At 41.9% G+C, this 27,207-nt stretch overlaps 1 protein-coding gene across 4 annotated transcripts in view; it reads right to left on the minus strand.

Moving 5' to 3' along the window:
• Positions 1 to 4,105: 4,105 nt before the first annotated feature.
• The window catches only part of LOC131677764 (uncharacterized), a 257,878-nt gene continuing 234,776 nt past the window's right edge, over positions 4,106 to 27,207 (minus strand). For all 4 annotated transcript variants that reach the window (XM_058957794.1, XM_058957820.1, XM_058957812.1 and 1 more), the window contains 5 exons: positions 26,841 to 27,134; positions 18,574 to 18,702; positions 8,143 to 10,263; positions 6,926 to 8,083; positions 4,106 to 6,832 (listed from right to left, as the gene is read on the minus strand). In XM_058957794.1, coding sequence (XP_058813777.1) covers positions 5,078 to 6,832; positions 6,926 to 8,083; positions 8,143 to 10,263; positions 18,574 to 18,702; positions 26,841 to 27,134 — 5,457 coding nt within the window. In that variant the 3' untranslated portion in view covers positions 4,106 to 5,077. The remainder of the gene's footprint in view (positions 6,833 to 6,925; positions 8,084 to 8,142; positions 10,264 to 18,573; positions 18,703 to 26,840; positions 27,135 to 27,207) is intronic.

A 27,207-nucleotide genomic window follows, 5' to 3' on the forward strand; every position in this document is an offset into this window, starting at 1 on the left:
CTGATCCAATATATTTTGCGCCACCTGAAGCTTATTGGTGCGATTTTTTCGTTCTGTCAGAACTCGAGAAATCTGCAACAAATTTAAAAATTTATCTCTGTCCCGGAAGAAGATCACATAAGGCCCGGTCGAGGAGTATGGATAATACTGAAGTCGAGGAGTCGAACTCATTTCAGCCTCTCTCTCACTTTGAGGTGAACCATTGTCAGGAGAAGTCAACATTGCACGGGCCTAGGATAATAAAAGAGACAAGAAAGAGGTCAACAGTTGTCACGGCATTTAATTAGCAAGGGACTGGAAGGTGAAGTTTTTTTTCAATATTAAGAGCCATAGTATTCAAGAGAAAGCAAGGAGTTGAAGGGAGAAAGTTTAGAAAAGCGTGGAAGGATCATATATGCAAGCTTAGAGCTTACCGGAGACTTAACTGGTTGTCTGCTACCGTAGGAGTCAAGATCTTTTGGCATTAGAAATGCGAATCACCTGAGTCTACCATGTCCGGACAAGCGTAAAGCAACTTGTTACTTCATGCTGTCGGTTCCTTCCAGTCCCTTGCCAATTAAATGCCGTAACAACTGTTGACAAATTGACTCAATAGGTCGTTAACAAAAAATGGTTAACAAAAATGGTAAAAAAGAAAGAGGTATATAATATAATATCGGTACTTAACCAAAGATAAACTCAAGATAGAGTGGTCCGATGTTTCGCATGTACCATCCAAAAGCGACCCCTCGATAAACCCGGTTCACCGTCAGACTGACAGCTCAATAGTAAACTGAAGCGAGGCCTTGCGAAAAAGAAACAACGTCGATCTTTGCGTCGTATCTATGACAATAAGTTATTGCGAAAATAACAAGGAAATTTTGGGCAGTAAAATAAACAAATCTCGAGCTTTTCAAAGTTCGGTAATTATGTGATATGTGAAGTAATATAATTTTTTGCTATTGATAAATAAATTAGTGAATTAGTCTGCCAACTAACAATTGATATATTTTACGTCAGATTCAGCAAGAAAGTCGGTAGAGTGAAGTCGATGGTAAACTGCGAATTTTCATAGTTGGAATTGTTACGATATTCACCTGCTTAGAAACGGACTCGTTCCCTTTAATAATTTCGGCCATAAATGCTCTACAAACAGAGCTGTAATATGTTTTATTGTCCATATAGATTACATGTTTCTTTCATAACAAGATTGTCTATAACTTTGATTTGATTCGTAACCATAGCATTTTGTCGACGCGTGCTAAAAATTATCGACGCCTATTAACGAGGGGTCAGCAAAAGCATACTATTAACCAGTTCACCGGTTCACGGTTGCTGAACCATTTTTTGTTAATGGTTTGTATGGGACCTAGTAATCTTGAGTTTATCTTTGACTTAACTGTGTCGTTCGCACATCACTCACATTAATGGTAACTTCACTCACATTAATGGTATCATTTATGCTATAATCAAACTTAACCGACAACATAATCAGAGCCTGAAATTCGACGGAACGTAATCGCTTGGCCTTTCGCCGCCGTAATGACAAGTTTATTTCTACAGCACCAATCAACAAACAGTTGAAGCAGACTTTGTAAGAGCCAACAGTCCTCTACACTATTAACTACGAGATACAGCTTCAAATCATCTGCATAAACCAGTGTACATCCATCTCCCCAAAGCAATGCGATATCGTTGAAAAATAATGCAAACAATAAGGGTCCTAAGGTACTGCCTTGTGGAACGCTTAATTTATTCGAGGACTGCTGCTGATATGCTGCCATCCAATTTCACTTGCAAAGAAGTATCCTGTGATCAATCTTGTCGGACGCTGTTTTCAGATCAGTGTAGATGGCACCCATCTGAGCTTTGGACTCCATGCCTGCAATACACTTGGACGTGACACTGAGCAAATATTTCGTGACCGATCTTCATGACATGAATCCATGTTGATCGAAAGAGATATAATTCTTTGCACAGTCTAACTTGGGACGGGACTCGCGGATAGTTGTTTTCTTTTTCATTTATTTTTTTTGTTTACCATACTGCCCACACACGTTCTCATTCTGGTTCACATATCGCTCACATGCTTTCAGATTCTGCATCACACTGGTTCAAAGTGGATCAATGTGATACTTTTTTCTATCCGCGCGTCCCGTTCCAGAATCTAACATAGCACATCTCATAATAATCCCAAAAAGTTTCGAAAAAGCCGGAAGACTGGCTATTCTACAATAATTAGCAACATTTCTTCGATCACCATCTTCGAAAATGTGCGACACGTAGGATTGCTTCCAGATGCGAGGGAATTTCGCTTGCTGAACTGATCGATTGGAAATCACATTCAGCATTTGAGTTCCTTTGCTACATGTTCAACCAATTCTGTTTTAAGGACAAAAGCACACAAATTTATTATACTGACTGGAACATCGGAAGCAGAACCTTTGCCCTCTTCTCTATAAGTGAAACCGCTCGAAAAACCTCCAGCGAAATACCTTGCAAACAGCTCACATGACTCTGAAACTGACGTTTCGACCACATTATCAACAAAGAGATTCTGTGACACTGGCTTTTTCTTTTGGAATTTGCAAATCGCCAAAAACATCGAAAGGTTCATCGTAGATTAGTCTGCGACGGAAGTATATACGATCTATATAAACTGGCATTTAAAGATCAACATGCGTTGGCAGATCGATAAAAATTGCATGCATTAACAGAAGTCCGTCGGTGGCGAAGTTTTCGTTGATCCACGTAATTGAAATGTACTCCGAATAGTGGACTGGGGTGGTCTGATACGAGGTACATTTAGTTCAAATCATTTCTTAATTTCACCATAAAACCCTTCTGTCATATAATCGATTTCACCAGTAGCGAACAAAAAAGCCCAAGCAATATTCAACCTTTTTAGTCCTAAGGTGAAAAAAATTTAAATAGTCAATTTGTGCATAAGACCTAACTTTAAAATGTTAGATTTTAATGTATCGTGTTTCACTCGTAAGTAACTGACACCATCTTTCTGTCAGTTTAAACGATGTAGTGTCTAACTGACGCCAATTTGGTGTTAGTTTGGATATGTCGTCTAACTGGCAGCAAGTTGGTGTCAGTTACTTACGAGCGGAACACAAAACATTAAAATCCTACTCTCTATTAGGTTTTGTGCCCTTAAGAGTAAATTAGTACATCGAATTGTTTTTCCTTTAGGAAAAAATAAAGGTTTCCTACTCCCAGTCGTGTGGCTCTCATGCCAAAAGACAGTTTCCCTGTGCTCGTCAGCGACCCAGAGCTTCTGGCTAACCAAGACATCACTCGGTACCAGCCAGTTGCTATAGCCGTTCGCATATGTTGTGTGAACTATTTGGATTTAATGTCTAACGAAAGTCAAACGCCTACGAACGTGTAACCTTTTTTCCTAAGGGGAAAAATGGATTAGCCAATTTGCACATAAGGGTACAAGACCTCACTTTAAAAAGTTGGATGTCTTGTGCCCCACTCGTCAGTAACTGACACCAACTTGCTGCCAGTTAGACAGTTTAGTGTCTAACTGGCGCCAATTTAGTGCTGATTTAAATATATCGTCTAACTGGCAGCAAGTTGGTGTCAGTTACTGACGAGTGTAACACGATACATTAAAATCCAACTTTCCAATCAATATTGTTCGGTAAGAACAGAAAAATCTATCAATCGATAATTCAATGGGCGTACGGTACTACTAATGTCAATCGTCGACGATTGGACGCTTTGAATAGTTCTATACTTTGAATGACAAGCGGTGGATGATGGGTGTTTAAAGGGAGCAGCGGAACAGTACAATTATCGGCTCCATCTTCACAATCGAATAGACAGAAAACAAGATCAAGTGAACGATCGAACAAATTGTACACCTGATTTTTCGGCCCAAGGCCCAGGAAATACAGACCGTCTAGCGGTGTGTGCCTCTAGACCCGTGTTGAATAAACGAAGTAAAAAGATAAATAAATCCCTCGAAACAGCATTTCAAAGTTCAAGAAGGTGTTTTACTAATTGTTTATTTGACATCACTCCGAGCATGTGCTTAACAGAGCCGTGTATCTTTTGTTTATTTACAACAAATTGTGGGTTTTCTCAATAACAGCAAATAAAACAATGGTTTTTATTATTCTGAAAAATAAAGAAAAAATGTATTTCATTATTTCGTTTGTTTTTTCTTGTTTTAAATATACGTTATAAATCATGTAAAAGTATGAAAACTAAACATAATTATAAAGAAAGCACATTTGAAGTAACACAAAAAAGCATACAAAAGACAGGAGAAACTTAACTAAAATTTAAGTACTAATCAGAGACGAAAATGAGCAGATTAGAAACAAATCTCACCTGTTTCGATGTATGTTCATTAATACTTACGCATTTGTTCCACTTTAATACGTTTCTCTCTCAGGACACTAATTGCCTTATTCTAGTTGGAATATTTAACTACTATGTTCAATTACGTTTAAAATTTAATACAAATGGAATGTCGACGAAGTTGGAGCTCGGTCACTTGTTTACTAAGTCTAGTTATTTTCTTCAAATCACTAAAATGCATTGATTGGTTCATTCTTTACAGAAAGAAAAACTTCGTAAATCAGGCAGGAATGGATGATTATCAGCTAACACTAAGACCTATAGTTAAAACTTATTTAACGTTTGGACGTATTTCTGGTTCGTACCGTAATTATTCAATATTTGAGACAGACGAAAGTAGATAAAATAATTAAATAGGCATTCGAAAACAAAATATCACAATCAACAGGAGTGGGACCTCCCCGGAAGCAGCAACCTTAACGAATTTTCTGTCTGCAAAGCACTTCTTTTCAAAAGAAGCTCTGCTCAGCAGAATATTTTGTAACTCCGCGGCCGATCCAGTTTCAAACTGAGCACGGGAATGTAATAAAACAATAAACCAACAAATAAAATCTAATGCTAAAACTCCTAAGGCAAACTCACAGCAGAAGGGAAACAGCGGACGGCGGCTGAAGGACAAGTCCATCGGCCGTCGTCCGTCCGAAGGCACTTTTTTTTTTACTCTGATCGAACCTAACGAACTAATTTGCACTTTCGAATATTATCGATCTACCGATCACCTTCTCACCGGAACCTGAAAGCGGCTCATGTAGAACTCACAATCGGTACAGTACAGAGCCGGTAAAATGCAATGCTTCTTTCGACAGAGGTTGCACTGGACCGCTTTGGCCGATGATTTAACGATTGCATTGCTATTGTAGGTTGCGATAGCTACCCGGGTAACGGGAAGGCCGACCTGCTGTTGTTGTTGTTGTTGTTGTTGTTGTAAGGGTTCGTTAGATTGTTGATTTTGTGGTTGGGGTGAAGGGGGGCAATCTGATCCACCTTTGGTACCAGGTTCGAAGCTCACTTTTTTCTGAATGGGCTTTGACTGCGGTTGCTGCTGATGGATTTGCGGAGGTTGAAGGTACAGCTGTTGCTGCGGGGAAGGTTGTTGCTGTTGAGGCAGTGAAAGATCATGATAGGAAGAATCCTGATAGTGGGGCAAGGGTACCCTTTGATAAGGAGATTGCTGCTGCTGATGAAGCTGCTGTTGGGAACTGTAAGAACTGTAGGAATTAGGATTAGAGTTATACTGTGAAAGATTCTGCTGTTGTGTTGGTTGCTGCGTGTAGGACATAGGCAGTGGTGGTTTTTGATAGACGCTGGAAGCTGGTGGCAGCTGCTGGGACATCATCAATGGTGACTGTTGCTGTTGCCGGACAGCAGGAACGCTTTGCTGGTTCAGCTGTTGATGCATCAGGGAAGTGATGTTCTGTCGAATTCCCAGTGGAAGTGCAGGATTAGGACCACCATTCATTACTGTCGTATTGGTGGTTATTGTCGGTGAGGCTGATACCGTTTGAAAACCTTGATCGATTGGACAAGGAACGGACATGTAGGGCGACTGAACATATCCATTGGAAACTGGGGCAGCTGCCGCAGGAGCACTCATTCTCATGTCGTAGCTATGCTCACTTCCAGAGTCTTCGTATAGTCGCTGTTTTTGTTGAAGATACTGGTGCTGGAGTACAGGAGGCGGTTGATAGATCGATTTTTGTATGGGCGCCTCGCTATACATTGTTGCCAACGGCTGTTGCTGTTGATGGAACTGCTGATTCTTAAAAATTACCGCGTTACTCGGAACGGTTGAGTACTGTTGATAACTCTCGTTGTTTGGCGATGATTGTGTTGGCGGCTGATAATATTGCTGCTGCTGTTGCTGCAACTGTCTCTGAATCTCCATATTTTGTTTGTGCATATCCGCGGCCAAAGAGTACTGTGCACTTGGTTGAGTTTTTATCGGATGATATGTAATGCTTGTAGACAACTGAGGCTGGGGTGAATTCTGATTCGGCCGTGGCGGGTCCTCGCTATCGCTTCCGCCGTTTCCGGCAGTTCGCAGAACCCGTTCCAAAATTGGATTCGGAATGAATTCTTCATCCTCATCTTGATCGGCTGTGGCTACCAGAATCACCTGGTCACAGAAGCTGACGCTCTTCTTCTTAGTTCGTTTGGAAACAGCTGAGGCAGCAGGTACTGGTGCAGTACCACTACCAGCATTGTTCAGTGTCTGCTGCACTACTTGGTTCAGCATTTCGACCTCTCGAATCTCCTCCTGGATTTGAGCTTGAGCAATGTCGTACCGTGGCTTGGGTAGCATTTTGTACGCGATAGCGCAGTCCACCTCATCAACACCGGAATCATCGGTCGGTTGAGGGGCAACCGAAGCCGGTTTGGGCTTCTGGTCTGTTAGGAGTCCACTCATACCGGTTCGGACGTTGGATAGTTGTTGTTGTTGCTGCGGGGGTATTGATGGTTGCTGCATAGGCTGTAAGAAGAAGGGGAAATATTTAGATTGGTGGTTTTCTTGATGGCAAAGATGTTGGGTATACATTTCAAAAATTGTACACGAGTAACTCACCTGCTTCACCGATCCACTCAGCAGTTCCTGACTAGGATACGGTCTGATCGTCGGTATAGCCTGATTTTGTGGTTGGGGTGATTGCTGTTGCTGCTGCTGCTGTTGAGATGGAGCAGCTAGCTTAATCTGTTCGAAACGGGAAGCCAGGTCTCGAACACTCCTCTGATCGCTACCGGACGTCATAACTTGTTGTTGCTGTTGCTGCTGGATTGGAGGATTTTGATTTTGTTGATATTGCTGCTGTTTGAGAGCCACTTGTTTTGCTTGAAGCTCCTTCAACCAAATCTCCGAACGAGTTGTTTCATTTAGGATCTCACTTGCGCTGATTGGGTTGTTGTTGTTGTTATTGTTACTGTTACTGCTTTGCTGCTGCTGCTCTCGTAGTTTATTCATCATCACAAGTTGCTGTTGCTTAGCTTGTAACTGTGCCAGAATGCTGGTTGTGTTCTGAATGGATGGCTGGTGGTACATTGGCTGATTATTTTTTCCCTGTTGCTGGTGTTGTTGAAGACTTTGTATTTCACTTAGCTGCTCGTTAAGTGGTTCAAAATCAATAGCTGGTGGTGGAGGTGGGAAATCTTCGCTAGCCTGCCGCGAATGGCACGTAGTCGACGGAGGACTTGGATAAGGTGGCAGTTCCATACTTCCGCTCTGTCCCCCTGCTGGACCATTGGTGTGCGTGTTGTTGCTATTGCTACTATTGTACTTGACAATCGAATCAACTTCATCGACTGAAGCTGATGATGAGTTGGGGTACTGATCTTGAGGTTTTAGGGGGGACTGTTCCTGGTGGACCACAGCACAAGTGGTAATAATGGTTTGGCACGAGTCCTCGCTCATACTGGTATTGGAGCTCATTGTGGAAAGATTGGACAGATTAGCCCGGTGATAGGGTTCAATCGGAGAAGCTGGTGGGCGGCTCTCCTGGAATTCCAGGTGCCGAAGATTGGCCCCATTGAGTGGTAGTTTTTGTACTTGTAACATTTGCTGTGGTGGTGGTTGTTGAGGCGGCATTTGCTGTTGTGGTCCGGTCAGAGACGAACCCAGTCGTACTGGAGGAGGTGGTGGCACTTTAGGCACTGACAGAGTTTTGCCACTGCCATGGAAGCTTTTACGCATAAGTTTGCTGCGTTCCAGATTGGGATTGGTGTTGGATACCTGTGAAAATAATTTTGTTTAATGATGATCGAGGCGTCAACAACTTTAATAATACTCACTTGAAAGTCAAAGTGTCCCTCGGAGAGGTAGCCACTGTTCGCTGCGTCCTTAGCTAGGTTAAGCCCAACTGTACTGTCATCAATCGAAATCATCTGCTTGATTGCCGTTGTTGCACTAGGCTGTTCATCAGCGGCTGCACCTGCGCCTTCGGTGAGATCCGGCATGGAGCGATTTTTCCTACGAATAAGCCCACCCATAAGTAATTTCCTGCGAATTTTATGCTGCTTCTTTCCTCCTTTAGCATCCTTCTCTTTCTTATCTGACTCTTTCTCTTCCTTGTGCTTCTTAAGAGTATCTTTCGCATTGACAAGTGCCGGATCGGCTATCTGAAAATCTCGGTTCATTTTGTTTCGGTCTTCACTGCGACTCCGCTTATCCTTCGAATCTTTGCTCCTGCCGAACAGGGAGCGACTTTCCCGTTCCGGTTTGACATCGACTGTCCCTGTAATAACTTCCTCGATGTTTTCCGCTTCTACGAGTTTAAGAGTGACCTTCTTTTTCGGAAGAGTGGCATATATCTCGATGCTCTTAGATGGTGAGTTACGGGAAGAAACCGATCCGCTGCCTTCGTGAAGCATTTCTTTGCTACTCTGTCGACCATTGCTGAGCAGTTTTTCCTTGCTGTTCTGTCTTCGGTGTGCTATTCCACCGGCACTGATTCCGGCCAAATTGTAGGCCAATTGTTGTTGTTGTTGATGCTGTTCCTTGATGATTTCTCCACCCTTTTCGATAAGAATTCGTCGGTGTAGGGAGCGTGCGCGCATCACACAGGTGTTGTGTTTCATCCGGGCAAATGTCATCGTATGTGGATTGCTGTAGGGTGCATCCATCGCGGCACGTGCCTTACTGGCAGCAGCATTGCACAATACCAATGCGGTTTCAAGATCGTGTGCTTCCTCGAGAATGCGCGACTTTTCCAGCAACTGGTCCGCTTCCATGCAAAGCTTCTCACAATCGCCACTGAGGACCACCGATTCGGGAATCTTAGCCAAATGCATATTGTTGCCATTGGCTGCGTGCTTCGGTGGGAAGGAATCTGTCGAGGAGAGCGAATACGAATCGTACCCGGCATCATAAAGCTGGCCTTGGCGAGTAGGACTTGCCGGAACGCTGCCATTGCGCTTACCAACCAAATACAGGTAAGGATTATCAAGCGTTGTGGACGAAGACGAGGAAGCAGAGTTTCGGTCGCCACTCCAGTTGCCAGAATCTCTCCGGCGTGGCTGGTTCAGATGATCTGGAATCGAAAGACCGTCTGGAGAGGAGGTTGACGAAGATGGAGGTGAAACCTGACCGGATTCGGCACTGAGGGTTCGGTGGAGATTCATCGGTTGCTTGCGTAATTGAGCATTCAAGGCATTTTTCGAGATGTAACCTGATTGTTCTTTGTCAGCGTCTTGTTGTTGTTGTTGCTGCTGCTGCTGTGTCTGGAAGATCTTATCCTGGATCACGGAGAGATTCTGATATTGTTGAGCTTGCAGCACATTTTGAACAGCTTTACGGCTGATGTAATTTTCTTTTTCCTCATTCGGGAAGATTTTACTTTGGATGACACTCAGATTCTGATAGTCACATACGGAGACGGCGCGGTTGGGAGTCGGTGTTATGGCTCTACGGGTATGTGATCCCATCGGAGCTTTTTCAGGGCTTGGAGTAACTGCACGGCGGTGTTGTGCTTGTTGCATTGCAGCCAACTCCTGAGCAGCAATCTGCTGGGGCTGCGGCTGTGGCTGCGGTAGTGCGTACAAAAGCAGCAAAGGTTGATACCGTCCTCGAGAGCACTTATCCACCACTCCTTCCCAGCTGGGGCCTACCTCCTTTACGTTAGCATCGTCGAAGTAAACCCAAACACGAAGTTTGGTGTGGAAGAAAAAGGTCGTGTAGTGTTTACCATAGTAGGACACAACGCCAACCAGTTCGTGATTGACGGTTTGAGCCCATCGCTGATCGCTGACCTGGTGGAAAACATCGCACAGACGGAGCGATGTACCGACGGCTTTCAGAACCGAATGCACCTGATCAGCCGCTGGGCGTTCCGAGTCCCAGACCACACCGATCGAAACCACATCGGGGCGGTTGAGCAAAGCCCGACGAATGCCGATTTTTGCGCCACAAGCGTTCTGCGAAGAAGAAAATAGACATGCGTTAGGATTTATGGTTCTAGAAGGTGAAAAAATATAAAAGTGAAAGTTGATTTCACTAAAATGGTTCCCGCCCGAAGCATTCTAAAAAATAATCAAAGCGTGTGGTATACGGTGCAGTGCCAAATAAGGAATAACGAGTTGAACACCGCTTGTTTACTTGATAATTACAAGCCCAACCACACCCACCTCATAGTAGAACCGATGGTAAAGGGTTAGGTTAGTAGATTATAATGAAGCCGTATCACCCATGTACCAGGTATCGGCCAATCAAGCAGAAGAAAGGTAGGTTGGAAGGTGGGTGTAACGTGTTTCATTCAAAGCAAATGCGACCAGTGAAGAAACCAGTTTTCGTCCAACTCCCCGTCACTTAGACCTAGTTGTACCATGGACATGAGCAGTGACAACTAGGTTACAACTTTTTTGTCTCAGAAACAGGTAATTAGATAAATGTTAAACCAGATTTAGTCGAGCTCCTCAACATCGCGATCAAATGCTTGATCGCTTTTTGCTAATTTGAAATAAATTTGCTCCCACCAGAAGTAGCCACTTAATAACAATCAACATTGGCATACCACGGCAATGTGACCCCTTCCTTATAAACAACAACGGCAGTCATCACGTGGTTCACTATAGGTTCCACTACGAGCGCCACTGTAGCTCGACGATACTTTCAAAGCAAGTGACCACGAAACAATGCACATATTCAAACTCCGGCATGGTTGCCCTTGATGGAGTGAACGATTTTATGTGTGTGTGCCTCTCTCGTTACCATACACATTTTGTTTGGGCACAATCTGCTACAAAATCCATGTGTCTACGAAATATATGCAGGCTGCTGATCTTGATGGTCACAATCGTGCTTCTAGCTGACCATTGTCGGTGAAGTGAACGTACGCCTCGTGACGTTGTGTTGTCATAGGAGGCCATGATCAAGAAGTTTGAACTATAACGATAGACTCGAATTGTCGAAAATAGGGTTTTACTGCCTAGAATGTCTTGATTCGTCACTACATTGCTAATAGAATGCATTACAACATATTCTAAGGAATGCGTTCAATTGGAGCATTAAGGTTGAACTGATAAAGCCTCGAATAGCAGCCATCTTTGCGAACGAAATTAGCAGTTGCTTGCTACCCTTTACCCAATCTATTTGAAAATCAATCAATGCGTTTGGGACATTTTAAGAATACTATTGATCGATTTCCATGAAAATTTTGTCAACAATTTGCAAAAATTGTTTTTTTTTCATTTTTGAATATGGCCACTTTTTGAGGAATTCTCAGTTGACCCTTAAGCCATATGCAGTTTCCGGGTTTCTTTCGATGCAGCTGACGTTGATAATGCTGATGCTCCCACCTCATTTCCCCTCAAAGGTGTGAACTGAACGATTTTTCGAGAAGATAATTATTATATAAACAGGTTAAAGATACGTAGTCTTCTTTTCTACTTTCTGCGTGTAATTTTTTTTATAAAATTTAGTAAATATGAATTCAACAACAATAACTCCTATCTATTTGCTGGTTTAACCCTATTATTGGCTCAAATCAAAACACGTCGAAATGTCAACTGACAATAAATTCAGTCTTATTTACATTTTGCTCGCTTATTACACGTGCTATAAACTAGTCATAGCTTCTATGTTTGAATAAGCCGCGCAAACTAGGATCATAGGTTACCTTTCCGGCGGCCACTTTGTCCGGCGAATCCTCAGCGATTTTGCGCCGCTTCGATTCCTACACGGATACGAAAAACTACCAAAAGTTGAGCTCTTTTGACTCAATCTCGGGGTATCGTGGAATAAGGTAAAATTAGGTAAACCGTGTTGAAGTTAGTTTCCCTTTAACCATGGAAAAAACCACAACTTATTGACAGGTTTTTTATACTCAACCTTGACTTTAATATGCCTAAATTTAAGTTGAATCTACCTAATTTTGAGAATACCTCAAACAACACAAAAGTACCTTATTCCATGGAAGGCCTCTGAGCCGAATCTCTCTCTTTGTTTTTGACAACACTAATAAGTGCGAAAGCGACGCAAGACTCAAAACTACCTAAATTTAAGTTAAAAGAACTTATTCTGCGGGTTGTTTTATTTTTTGTGTATGTCTCAGTTATGCAGCTAAGCCACATCGTACTGGAAAACCTTAGGCAGATGTTTCTGAAGGGTATCGAATGGCTACCGGAAGTTTTTTAATCTGGGAAATAAATATTAGTTGGCAACGATCCATTTCTCCCTTTCAATTCCAACGTTTTTTGCCATATGGGCGAATGAGCTTTGTTTACTTTCGACGAGTTTGGATTTGAGCCAAATATATCCAGGCAGATTAACTGCTAAAACTGCTGACCCATGTGATTAAAACCATATGAAAGGTCCGCTGCTATTTAACGGGTTGAGAAAAAGCAGAAAAAAACCGCGCAAAAAACAATATTTATGATAAATTTTCCATGAGCTTAATTATGGCTGGATGTTGTTGGCTCGAATCAGAACTTGTCGAATGTAAACTAAGTTCATTTTATAGCGTCATGACGATCAGGTTGTAGAATCGTTAGAGTTCAACAGGGAGCTAGAGTGTTCCCAGAAAATTATTTACCAGATTATGTTTAAGGAAACTTCCCGTATCTTTCAGGAATCTCTAATCAAGGTTTAAACGAATGATGCGGCTTTTTCACATAACCGAGGCCTAGAAACCGGATTGATACAAAGCCGCTGAGGATACGCTAGGCGAAATGGCTATCGATCCGCCGCCGAAGTAACCAAACCTGTAATCCTTTGTAATTCGTTTGCCCGCCTTACTCAAACATACGGGCTATCCTTAGTTTAAGAGTTAAGGAATCAGAATAAAATTTGGCAACGCTAGCAAAATGTAAGCACAAATGAACACTCCGGATAAACATATTGTCAATTGACATTTCGGCGAGTTTTGATGCGAGCAAATAATAGTGGCCCTTAATTATGGCTGGATGTTGTTCTCTCGAATCAAAACTCGTCGAAAGTAAACAAAGTTCATTCCGTATCGTCAAATTGGCGCCCAGGTGGCGAAATCGTTAGAGTTCAACGGGGTGCTGACTCGCCGTCGGAAACAAGCGAACCTGTGATCCACTCGTTTGCCCGGTTTACTCAAACATAGGGGCTATACACATGTAAAAGCGATCTGGCGTAGCCACATTGGGTGGTGAAATCAAAATAAAATTAGCAACGCTAGCAAAATGTAAACACAAATGAACACTCCGGATGAACCTACCGTCAATTGACATTTCGACGACTTTTGATTCGAAACAATAATGGGGGCCCTTAATCATTGTTCAGAATGTGTGAAGTAAAGCCTGTTCTCTTTTAGGTACTCTGTTATATTTAGTCAAACTTAAATCGATCCTATAAATAAGAAATAAACTAAATTCGCTTGAGTGAACCTGTCTGCAAAGCGGCTGTTCTAAAGATATTGTTGCTGTATATCACTATTTATCGCAACTTTTTAAATTAAAGGTCCGTGCATTACGATCGTAATTTGAAGAAAATTAGGGGCGCATATTATTGGCTCGAATCAAAACTCGTCGAAATGTAAATTGACGACAGGTTCATCCAGAGTGTTCATTTGTGTTTACCCCTGTCAAAAAACGAACATGGTCAGGCGATTTAAACAGTTTGACTTTAACTTAACTGCCTGTGCCCCTGGAACAAATGCAATTTGCGAATGCGATTTAAAGGGAATTTCAACACTTAGACAAATTTTCTGGTGGCTGAAAAGGACTTGGTTGTATTTGAGTTTTTCAAATATGGCGGTTCATGTTTGGCTTAAGCTTAAAGTAGTTTTTTTAAACGATTGGCGTGTTCTCGCTTGTATTTTGTTTGTCTAGTGCACTTCATTTAGCCAACGAATGTGGGAAATTGAGGAATCGTGTGTAAATATAGTGGAACAAGACATCTGACCTAAAATCTTAATAAAAGTCAGATTGTGGTAAGTTTTGGTGTGCAATGCCAATTTAACTATTGATTCTTCCTACAATTTGGTGGTGATTACCTAGTGCAGTGATAAGTTTATGTGAGTAGATAATGAATCCGAAAATAAGTATTATTTGTAATTTTCATATTAGGCAATTAAGGGCGATTAAATGGCGCGTTTCGGGGGCGATTTAAGGGCGGGTAGAGCGGCTAAAAAATGACAGCGGCAAATCGCCCAAATGTTGCATTTGAAATAGCCCCCTAATTGCCAGCAATTTGCTGGCAAATTGAAGGGCAATTAGCGCATCCGAGTTGGCAAATAGCCCCCCGTTAGCCAGCAACTTGCCCTTTTTGACTGGGACCTTTTGCTAGCGTTGCCAATTTTATTTTGATTCCACCACCCAATGTGGCTACGCCACATCGCTTTTCCGCGTGCTGTCCGACTTCGCTATTGCTCAGTCGGACTTAAACTAGGGATAGCCCCTATGTTTGAGTAAACCGGGCAAACGAGTGGATCACAGGTTCACTGGCATCCGAAAGTGGGTCCGCGGCCACCTCGCCCGGCGGATCCTCAGCGGCTTCGTGCCGCTCCGGGCTAAGCCACATCGTACTGGTACCTTAAACAGAGGTTCCTGAAGGGCATCGGATGGTTACCGGCGACTAGCCGGAATTCTGGCTGGTTCTAATTCGGATTCCGGCTCTAGTAACACAACCTATTCTACGGTTGTGTTACAGGAGCCGCAATACGAATAAGAAGCAGCCAGCATTCTGGCTGAACTTGACTGAGAAGTTTCCTAAAATTTAATCTGGGAAATGAAAATTTGCTGGCAACGCTCCAGCACCCCATTGAACTGTAACGATTTCGCTACCTGGGCGCCAGTTTGACGCTACGGAATGAACTTTGTTGACTTTCGACAGGTTTTTATTCGAGCCAACAAAATCGGGCCAAAAATTAGTTAAGTAAATTTTCTGAAATTTCAAGAAAAACACAGATCACGTATTGGTCATCTTCAACTTGACGCATTTTTTTATGATGCATTAAAACAAACCTGTGCGCCCCTTATTTTAAAGATGTATGTGTGTAGCATCATGCCTACTATATGATATTGACATTTGCTCTTCAGTTGTGAAAATGGCAGTGAAACAAGAGGAGCAATGGAGCAAAATTTTACTCGAGCATCGCGAAAATCCGAGTTGCTCGCACGCCGGATCCTAGATGTCACAATAAGGCTGGGAGTGTCATCCACAACCGTGCATTGAGCCAAAAAACGAGCCGGGGTGTTGACTTACAAGAAGGTAGTATACCGTGACGATAACCAAATCAAGACGACCAGAGAACGATCGCGGAAGCTGTGCTTGCTGACGAAGTTTGATTGCGTGGTACAGGATAACGAAAACTACGTCAAGTTAGGCATTGAGCAGCTTCCTGAACTGGAATATTATATGTTGACTGCAAGAGGAAAGATATTTTCAAACACTGTCTAAGTTCGCAAAGAAATATTTCATGTAGCTGGCCATCTATTCCTGTGGCTTGAAGAGCGACATTTACATTGCAACCTGGTCCATCAACCAGGAAATTCATGTGCAGGAGGGCATCGATAAACGTTTGTTGCCTTTCCTCAAGCAACACAATTATTCCGTTCTGTTTTGGCTAGAATTGCCATTACAGAAACATTGAGTGATATGCCGCGAAAAACGTACAGGTGGTGACCAACGATATGAGCCCTCCCAGCATGCCAGAGCTCCACAAAGTTGGGCAATCGTTAAGCAGATCCCCGAGAAGACGCGAGAGACAAGTGTCAGCGAAATGCAGTTCAAGGCAAACTGGCAAAACTTGATGGAAGGAATCGAACGAAAGCCCGGGACTTCGCATTCTCTAAGAAGGAAGCTTTAGCGAATTTTTTGTACTGCATGAATTGAACTTGCAAAAGAAACATGACGTGATTTTCTGGGTTCAATTCCAGCCGTGGCCATTGAGATTTTTCTGAAGTGAAAAAAATCCGTGGTCACACCTTCCTTCGGAAGGGAAGTAAACCCGTGTGTCCCCGGTCCTTGCTCTACTACAGATAGGGGAGAGTTACCTCTCTGGCGTCGGTGTTTGGCTTCGTAGCGGAAATAGGTCGACGGAATATTTTCTATTCTATTTATTACTAGAACATGAAGAAGGAGAAGAAGAATGCTATTTTACACTTCTTTGTCCATTCTTTAAACTTTTCAAGATAGCGCCAGGGTACAGAGAAATCGCAATTGTCAAGTACAGGGTGTACGGCATCAAATTGCATCACCTTTAAATTGCTGAACCTTTTTCCCATTACATATTTTCCATTAAAATTTTGGGTGAAGTCAATTCAATGTGTATTGTATACATTATATAAGTTTTACTAGAAACTGTGCAACAGTTGCGAAAATGAAGTCGGAAGAACATCAGCGATGCAAACAAAATTTGTGCTCTTGCCTAGAAAATTCGTAATGTGAAGAACTACAAAGCCCAAAAGGCACCTAATCGAGATGAACAGCTGAATAGTGAAGATATCGCGTGCCGGAAGCTATTTTTCTTCACTGCTCGTCATAAGTTCGACGTCTCTGAGGAAGGTAGAAAGCAGAAGATGTCTGAGTTTGCCAAAAATACATGATTTGGTAGGCAATTTGGTCGCGTGGAAAGCGGAGCACCCTGTTCGTGACAACCGGAACGATGAATGGGTATTGGGCAGGTGTACTTGAAAGAATGCCGCCAAAGTCGTCTATTTTATCTCACTTCAATTACTGGAAATATATTCTGGGGATAGGAAGATCAATTTAGTGCTAAGGGATCTTAGTCCCCGAATGCAATGGAATTGCAGCCAATTGAAAAATATTGGGCCATCATGAAGCAGGCGCAGGAAAAATAGGTATACACGTGTTGCTAAGAACGGTCACCATACCAGAATATGCTCTTTTCCATATAAATTTTCATAAGAACCATACAGTTTATGGTGACATGCATATTTTAGATCAAGCATTGTTAAAATATTAATTTTTTAATTCATTAATATTTTAACGAAAGAAAAGTCCTAAGTTATATTTGCAAAATCCGGTTAGGGCTTTATCGAACGATAAACTTTTTTAACACTGATATATTTTGATCATTATAATTGAATTATTAAACAATAAAATTCGATTTCGTTACCATTTCAAATATCTCCCATGTATGGAATTTTAAACTGTGCACTGTCAAATCAACAATAAAACAAAACAGGTTACCATCCCTATTATCTCAATCATGGACCAACTTCCTTTCCAGCCAACCAAATCGCCAACCACTTTATGCAAAACAGTGAAAGAGCGAGTCAGAAACGAAAAAAAACCTACAATAATGTGCCTTAATTGCCCCCGCAACCTTCGTCAACCCCAACACAAGCCGCACAACAACACACGCTTCACTAGAGATTTTTAAATCCGCGTGTCGTGGTCACTATAATGGGACGCAAGTTGCTGCACAGTAGCTGTACCACAATGACACACAGCTTCTTCGCGATTCGTTTCGGATCGTGGTGTGACCATATATTCGCAATTATCGCTTTGACCGTCTACAGAAACAGAAAAAAAACAACAGACAGTAGGCCAAGCTTTTCTCCGCACGTCGATCGATGACGACGATGGTAACCACGGGTAGCGTATACGGTGGAAAAGAACAAGAAGAAAGTATCACCGTGTCAGGCCGTTTGCAAGGTAATGAACGGGTGGTTGTGCGGTGCTGTGGTCAGCATCCGCCATTTAAGGGAAATATTGCAAAATAGGGCATATCAAAGTGGCAATGGTTCTGGTTGAATGGAATGGACGGAAACTTATTGGACGGTTGCGGGGGTTATGATTGAGTTATGAACCGAGGACGGCCATTACCCACGACTTGCGGACGGATCGTATGGTAAACCTTCGCAATAACGACAGTTAGCAGCAATGGTACTGTGTTCGACGCAACCACAATGAAATGTTCTTAGCGACGCCGCACAAGTCAACTCGGTTGGCATTGAAGGTTCGAAGCGTCCAGGCTGTGAGCACAAGCAGCGGCCGAGAGTCATGCATACGAGTTTCGAAACATGTATTAATACTCATTTGATGTTGCTTGATCTAGATATCTTAGAGTTTTACGCTCACTTCCATTGAAACACATAAAAAAGGTATTATACAGCAAACACTCCTTAGAAACCAGTGGTAGCTCTATGTGCCTACAATACACCGAGCAAAACTTGCTTTGATTAATGGTTTACGGCTTTAAAAAAGTTGACGCCACTCGCTACGCGTGTTGTGGGACATAAAAACTACTCAGGGACACGCTAGAAAAATTAAGTAAATATTTTGAAACTTACCGGACAATCCCGAATATCGCCCATGTTTCCGGCATTGCGCAGTAGCTGACCGAAGGTGATATTCTGCTGTTGTTGCGCAGACAGACTGCTCTGCGAGTTGAGCGCCGAAGCCGAAACGTAATGTACCATCTGGAAGAGAGAGACAGAAAAAAACGAAAGAAAACTCGTTAGTGGAATTCCCAATGCATTATTTAGATAACAAGAGTATCGCTAAGTTATAACAGGTCTATTTATCAGTTGAAGTGGGTAGTAAAGTGCGGGTGGTCCGTTAGCAAGAGTAGTCAGCTGAATTTGCGTAAGAAATCTGTGCACCCCGCTAAAAATGTCGACTACCGTCCTTCGGTGGCCACCTGAAAATCTTTTTCAACAGCCGGCAAGTTTGGGACCCGCGTTGGAAGATTTTGATAGTTTTAGTGACAGGTTCGTAAGATGGCATGATGAAATTCAGAGCCACCTTTTTCCAACGAATTTTTGGTGATTTTTGTCACATGGTCGGTGTTAAGTCAGACCGGACTAAGTCGAAAATCTCAAAAAGTGAGATAATGATAGCGCTGGAGGAAGATTTCTTCAGTTACATTCCACTTTTGCCAGAATTGTAATTTTCTACAATTAGCATTAATCATGGCAAAAATTGTGTTGGGAAATAAATGGGTGGATTTTTGTTAGAATAAGAGTTTTTAAGACTGTTAAAAAGTGAACACGCAATTATTGCAACACTTACAACTGGTTGTAACTTTTTTCCACTAGATAAAAATTAACCAAATTTCGAATAGTTTCTCTTTGAAGTGTATTGTTTACATTTTAACTCATAGGTAATACCGAGCAGAGTTTTCTGTAGTATTTAAATTGTTTGCTTTACTGACACATGGGAGATTGATAGTCATACGTATTCAGTGCGGTCTGAGTGCAGGTAGAGCCAAGACACAGTGTTATGAAGAAAGAAATGCAGTGCTTTAGCCCACCACTCGAATATTTATCATCTCTAATCCGGATTCCTGACATTCCGTTCTCCACCCAGGTACAGTGATGCTACTCGACAGCTATATCTCATCCACGTTACCATAAATCAATCCTATTGCCACTGAGAATAGCTGCCACCTCGGTCTTTGTTTTGTCAGCGACCAGGTTTTCACCACATCGATAGTAATAGTCCTCTAGAAAAACCATCCTTCATTGATTGCCATGATTGACAGCACTGTGCTGCATGTTTTCGACGTTTCATCGCTCTCTGTCTCCTGCGACCAGACCTATTTTACACCAAATCGAACTCGCCGCTAGCAGAGCACTACTTGTTGGCCATGTTTTGGGTGCTATGGATACCGATGCATCGGTGATTACCAGAGCTTCCTCTCGACTTAAGTCATATTTCAATCCGAGACCCGGCGGGTTTCCCTCAGCTATTTTGAAGATCTTCATCGAAGTTTTGGTTACTCCGCTTCTTCACATCTTTATAGCATCTATTACTAGAGGCATTTTTCGATCTTGCTGGAAATACGCGAACATGTTCCCAGTACATAAAAAGGGTAATAAACGAGACGTCAATAATTATCGTGGAATAAATTCATTGAGTTCTCTCTCGAAGTTGTTTGAGTTGGTGATTATGGAACCTCTTCAGGGTCACTGTAAGCAGTACTTAAGTGACGATTAACACGAGTTCACGCCTAGACGGTCAACTGCGTCTAACCTGCTGTGTTTAACATTCTACATAACAGAGAGTATGGAACGTCGTGCTCAAACCGACGTTGTTTATACCAACTTATCTGCCGCTTTCTATAAGATAAATCACGATATCAAAATGCAAAAATGGAGATTGGAATAAATGGTAGTGTTTTTCAGTGGTTTCGATCCTATCACACAGACCGAGAGATACCGGTTGTCATAGGGAACTTCACCTCAAGGAAGCCACTTGGGACCGTTGATGTTTCTACTATACTTCAATGATGTACATTTTCAGGATAGCCAATTTTTTTACAGATATCTTGTCTCAAATCGCTCTACTGCTCTTTATTGCGATCAATCCTAGAATATTGTTCTGAAGTGTGGAGCCCACTTCAGGGTGTTGGGAGAATAGAGACCATTCTGCGTCGCTTTTTACGCTTCGCGCTCCGTTGATTGCTGTAGAGAGATCCTGCCCGACTACCTTGCCATGAAAACGGGTATCAGCTCTTTCAAACAGGAGCTGTTTGAAGGAATACCGCTGTTACTATGCATGCCTCAGCTATTTTAGAACAAATCGACATAGACGTCACACCTCGAGCATTACGCTACACCATGATGTTCTGATTACCATTCCGATGTTCTAGTTTTTCAAGACTTTTTAATCGATTCGTTAACAACATTTGACCTTTCGATTTTTTTAATTGATTCTATAACTATTGTTTTTCTGAACTACTTGATTGTTAGAAATAAGATTAGTGTTAATGTTTGAAGCAATTAAATAAATAAATAAATAATGGAAGCACTCTCTCCATATTGCGACATGAGTTGACAAATAGTGTCATCGTGTTTATGCGGAGATAACGACATCGAAGTACGGCGGGATGACCAGTCATATTGCGTTACCTTCCATAATACATAGGGATCTTAGTCCTAACTTTGCTTTCGACGTCGGATTTCCTACATCGGAACTCCGACGTCGGATTTTTAGCATCGGAATTCTGAAGGAATCGGAGCTCCGACGTCGAATTTCATTGCAAATCGATGTCGGAAAACCGACGTCGAAATTCCAATGTGGAAGTCCGACATCCGAATTCCGATCTCGAATTTTTGATATCAGAACTCCGACGACGGATTTTCAACATCCGACGTCAAAATTCCGATGTAGAAAATCTGACGTCGGAATTCTGCGGTCGGAGTTCCGATGTCGATAACTCGTTGTTGGAATTTCGACGTCGGATTAATGACATCGGAATCCCGAAGACGGATTTTCAACATCGCAATTCCGACGCCGGATATTCGACATCGGAATTCCGAAGACGGATTTGCGACATTGGAATTCCGACATCGGATTTGCGACGTTAGAATTCTGTAGTTAGATTTCCGACATCGGATTGACGCCAAGACTTTACACCAGCGCTTCAGCGTCTGAAGTTAACAGGAGTTGAAACATGAAATTCGTTTCTCGTACTGTGGTAGATTTCTATAATCACGCTGAATCTCTGAGAAGACCTGCCATCTCCATTGTTTACCATTTACCCGTCGGTGTCGTTCCAATCGAGCACCAGACCCTCGTTCGAGAAGGATTCGACGAGTTTTCCTAGCATTGAATGCTTTTAACAGGTCTTGTCTCCGATTGGAATGACACTGACAGATAAATGCAAACAAACACTTTAAAAAATTGCGATTCTTTACTCAGAGATTCAGTTTCGTTAGGCTCCACGACAACAAGCTCAACAAGAATTGTAAAATAAGTGATGTTAAACGGTGCCATGCAATGGGGACATTCAAGTGTACTGAGGTGCCCTCTACAAAAGTTTAGAGAAAAATCAAGAATATGTAAACAAACAACGTGCATTTTATTCACCTTTTTTAGTCCGGGATTTAAAGCATTTTCTCTACGAAAAGCTTAATATTTCTTAATAATATCGTGAATCAATTAGTCTTGAACTATATTTTGCAACCGATTCGTGAGTTCAACATGAAACGAGCGCACAATAACAAAAGCTTATCATCACCTTCACTAGAGTCGCCTAATATTTACATTTTTCTATAAGATATTTATGAATGGTAACCGACTGTAAAAGGTGGCAATTCATGCTGTGTAACATTTTTGAACTATGTATTATCGGTTTCTTTTGGCTAAAATTAGGTAAATCGAAGGAAAATATGTAAAATAATAAATATTTCGGGAAGTGTTTTTCCGCGATATTTTAACCTCCACGCTCTTCTCTCGCTCGAGACCTCCATTTATACCTATCTCTCCCTGCATGAAACATAGCCTTTCTCAATCCGACTAACGTGTACGCGCATGATATAAATCAAATGCGATTCTCGTTGGTGTGAGGCTTTACCTGATTTTTCTTTGACAGCTAAATTACGCTTTAATACCCCTATGTTCGATTTAGTAAGCGCTTTGTAGTGCGACCAACTCGAAACTACTTTTTCATACAAGCTTGCATACAACTAACTTTTCGATTCAAGATGCGGAATGTCACCCTTGAACCGGATATCGTTCATTACCGTCACCGAACTATCGCCGCCCAACCCGACGAGAACGAACTGTTATTTAGGCCAATAAACTGCGTTTTTCTTTTCCAATCGGCACGATGATCTGCCTCATTACCTCGCGCACTAGATATATTCGAAACGCAAATAATTTGCTGCAGAATGGATTTTTATTTCTATAGAAAAGCAAAATTAGGCCAACGGCATCGCCCTCCTCGAAGACGAATATTCATCCGAAAGATAAAAATAAAATTGCACTACTTTTCATTGCCACTCGCACCCGAAATAAAAAAAAAATTGCTTCATTTCAACAGCACCAGTCTTTCTGCTTCTGAAGCCGCCGTTCCCGGTTTAATATAATTTATTCTTAGCTGTTTGCGAACTGTTGTAGCTCGAGCGGGGCTGCTGGGAAATGAAAGTCATTGCCTTCCCACCCAGTTCGCCTAACAGCAGCAGCACTAGCAGAAGCAGCACCAGTTTGATCACACTTGTGTGCATTTTCCCGAAGTGAGCGATGGCCGCGCGGGAGAAACACTACACCATCAACCGCTGCCGGTTCGGGTTAGGGGGGATAGGAAGGAGGCAACGAGTACGGTGGGAGTCGATAAAACAGAACTCCTTCTACCGTTAGTTGAGTGATTTTCCTCCAGACTTGGCTGCTATTGTCGGTGATTTGTTGTAGAGGGTCCAAAGCAGGGCACAAAATCCCGACCGAGAAGGAGGGTGCGGGTCATTGTGCATCGTATCGTTGGTAAGCAACACCTGTTTGGTTGAGTCGCGGATTTTTAGGTGCCACGCTTCTTTTTCGAGCAGTCGTCGTGGGATCGAGTGCGGAATAGAAAGAGAGAGAGAGGTGGTGAAAAGATTGGTTGATTTCAAATGGAACCATCAGATGGAATACATAAATGAGTCGTAAGAATTAATTAGATCAGTTTGTTTTTTTGAGTGTGTTCGTAATTGAGGCGATGATTTTCGTTCCACTTTTCCGGTGAGTGACTTGTGAGAATTGATTTATCTATAGAATTGTTGGTTATGCACTGATTTAGTAAAAACTTTGACATTGATTATGTTTCAGAAAAAAAGTTCGACGACCGGGTTTCATTGGTTGATAAACCTCCGAATACAAAGTGTCTGCCCATTTATCAGTCAAACTTTCCCTTTGTTTCGAAAACATATTTTGCTTGTGATTCCCCTACCGAACGTCGCAGTAGGCAGTAATGAAGTGAAGTGATATCGAACTGGGTTGAACCGGCTGGCTGGTTATGTGGCGTGGCGTGTGATTTGAAATTCAAATTCAAGAAAATACCATACAGCACCACGCATCTTGGAAACCTGCCACTCAAGCCAAACTAGAAACATCGGTTTGGATGAACAGTGTACCTCTACCTACTCTGTTGTAGCATCCAAATCTTCGAAGGCCGCCAAAATGGTGTAGGCAACAATCTAGATCTCGTAGAAATTTTTGCTATTGAAACGAAACCTGTGTGTGTAAATAAGAAACACACCTACTATTCAACCAACATTGGAAAGGGTTTGGTGAATTCAGGTTTGTTCTGTTTTAAGGTAGACGCTCTCTTTTTCATCTCATTAGTAGCACGTTTGCAGAAAATTTGATTATGTTGCTATATATTTTACAACTAATGAAAATTTTAGGCAAACATAGCTTGCTACATATAGAATAGACACACGATCTACAAAACTTAGCAACGAAAACTTCGACATCAATTTCACTAAATATGTTTAAAGTTGTGACTATCGTGACTATCTTATTTCATCTTAATGCTCGTAAGGGTTCATCTTGCAGTTGCAATATGTTACAATACGGTCCAATGTTATGGTACAATACAAAAACAATTAACTTTAACATTTTAATCAATGTAAGCCAAATGAAGTAACGACCATCATCAAATGTAGATATTGTGAATTTACTCGAAATCTGGATTTTAGCGGCTACTTCTGCAGGGTCTGAAAGAAGGCGCTGAAACACAGGGGATATGCGAATGGTGAATGCGCTTTCGTACTGTGTACGGTATTAAATATAAGTCTGACAATAAAACAGTACGTTCAAAATGCTAATAACGATGAAAACAAATTATAATTTACGTGAAATTTATTTCTTAGAAAATAATTCTATTATTCATCAGCCTTTTTCTGAATATGGGTACTGTGACCCTCCGTGCGATAGCAGTCAAACCGAAACAATCATTATGCACTTGCTATATCTTTCTATTTCATTCATTTGTTGGTGTCTTCAGATATTGATATGTACCTATTTTCACCCCATATTCCTACACATTCCATATTTATGCGTTTCATAGACTACTTCACCATTACAGTCTTGACGCACAATAATAAATCATGAACTACGAAACCAAAGATAAACTTAAGACAGGGTGGTCAAAGGTTTCTATATACCATCTAAATGCAACACCTCGATGAACTGGGTTCACCGTCAGAGTGACAGATCAATACTAAACTGAAGCGAAGCTTTGCGAAAATAGGCCACAACGTAGATTTTTGCGTCGTGTCACTGGCAACCAGTCATTACTAACGACGCTGAATCCCTATGGATAAAAACTCGTCATCTCTATCGTTTGTTTGCCATTTATCTGTCAGTGTCATTCCAATCGAGCACGAGATCTGTCAATGGCTCTCGTTCCAGAAGGATTCGAAGCTTGAGGATTGAGTGCTTTTGGCAAGTCCCGTGCTCGATTGGAATGACACTGACTGATAAACGATAAACAAACGATAGAGATAGCGAGTCTTTATCCAGAGAAATTCGACGTCTTTAGTGATTACGAAAATAACAATACATTTTTTAGCAAAAAAATAAACTGAGCTTTCCATAGTTCGGTCATTGATTTCTGCTATTGATAATAATTAATTAGTAAATTAGTCTACTAACTGACTAATATATTTAACGTCAAATTCCGCAACAAAATACCATTAGTGTATTAGATTATGCGGACGAAATAAGCGGATGTTGAACTCTACAAATTTTCTTATTCTCAATTGTTGCGGAGATTCACCTGCTCAAGATATGAACTGTTAGAAACGGACTCACATCAGTAATTCTGACCATAAGTAATCCAGAAATAGGGCTTTTAGTAGAAAACATAGCTGAACAATATTTCACTTCACGTTTGTTTCATAATAAGGTTATTTACAACCAAAAATGCCAGGTCATATTTCTTGAAATCTGTGCGCAGCCTATGCAACAATCTGTGCAAATCCTTGTTAAGAAAAACGTATAAATTTTCTCAAAACAAGAAGTGGCGAGCTTTTTTTAGTTTTTGCTCCAAGCAAAAATTGAGCGCGAGATCAAAAATTGAAAAATCTGTGCTATTCCGTGCATTATAACAAAACAACTGTGGAAATCTGTGCATTAAAACAGAAAAATGTGAAAATCTGTGCGAAGCATTGAAAATAAGTGAAACTGACTAATCTGTGTACCTGGCATCCTTGTTCACCTAATTATCAGGTAAAGTTCAATTTGAAGTATCCCATCTCCAGCACAAATGATTATTCATCGACTATTGCCCCCACGTGATCACTACAATGCGCGAGTGGTGGCGGAATCCGGCTCAAAGGTGTCAAGGTACGACATTTAGTTAAGCGAAACAAAACAACTTCAGTTGTTCAGTTCCCGACCGGACAAAGCTCATGTCGCTTGCACAATCCTACTTCGTTTCGATCGATTGCTGTGCGCGCATCGATACCTGATTATGATTTATGACGGATCCTCGAGTGGCGAGGCTTCGTCACTTTCCATTATTTTTATTATGAATCTTTTTTATCACTTCAACAAACCAGACTCTGACAGACGACTAATGATAAGTTACACCGATGGCGCTGGGTGCACAACAACAAGAAACAAGCAGTAAAACCTCACACTTCATCACCTCCGGACACGACTAGCGATGACAAGCGTCTTTCTTTCAATGGGATGCCATTGATGATGATGTTGATGATGGCCATCAGCAATCGAATGGATTGTGATTCCATGGTGAAAGTGGTCAAACATTGAACATCGTCTCGTCTCTACTCGTCGGATCGATTCAGAGGCCAAAAGTTCATTAGCAAGTATGTATGTATAGGCTTACCTGTGTGAACGGAAGCTGCTCGGAGTTGGCACCGCATTCGCACACGCTCTGCTCCACCACTCGCATAGCAAATCGCTGATGGGCGACGCATTGTGGCGTGTCGCAACTGTCCCCCTCGGCCGGAGACAGATGCTGATGGACACGGTGCAGCAGTAGCTCAAAACATTCGGCTGCATCGCCCAGGCATCCGAGTGGGAAACGACGACCGGCGAGAGGCCCACTGGCCAGGGCTCGCCGAAGCGGTTCCGGGCAGAGGGCTGGCTCCGAGCTGGTTTGCAGTTGGGAGAATAGTTCCTGTAAATAGAAAAAGAAGCACAATTTAGAAAAAATAATCCTCAGATAATATAATTTTTAATAGAACAAATAA

This window comes from Topomyia yanbarensis, chromosome 1, assembly GCF_030247195.1.
Source record: "Topomyia yanbarensis strain Yona2022 chromosome 1, ASM3024719v1, whole genome shotgun sequence".
NCBI classification, from domain to species: Eukaryota; Metazoa; Arthropoda; class Insecta; order Diptera; family Culicidae; genus Topomyia; species Topomyia yanbarensis.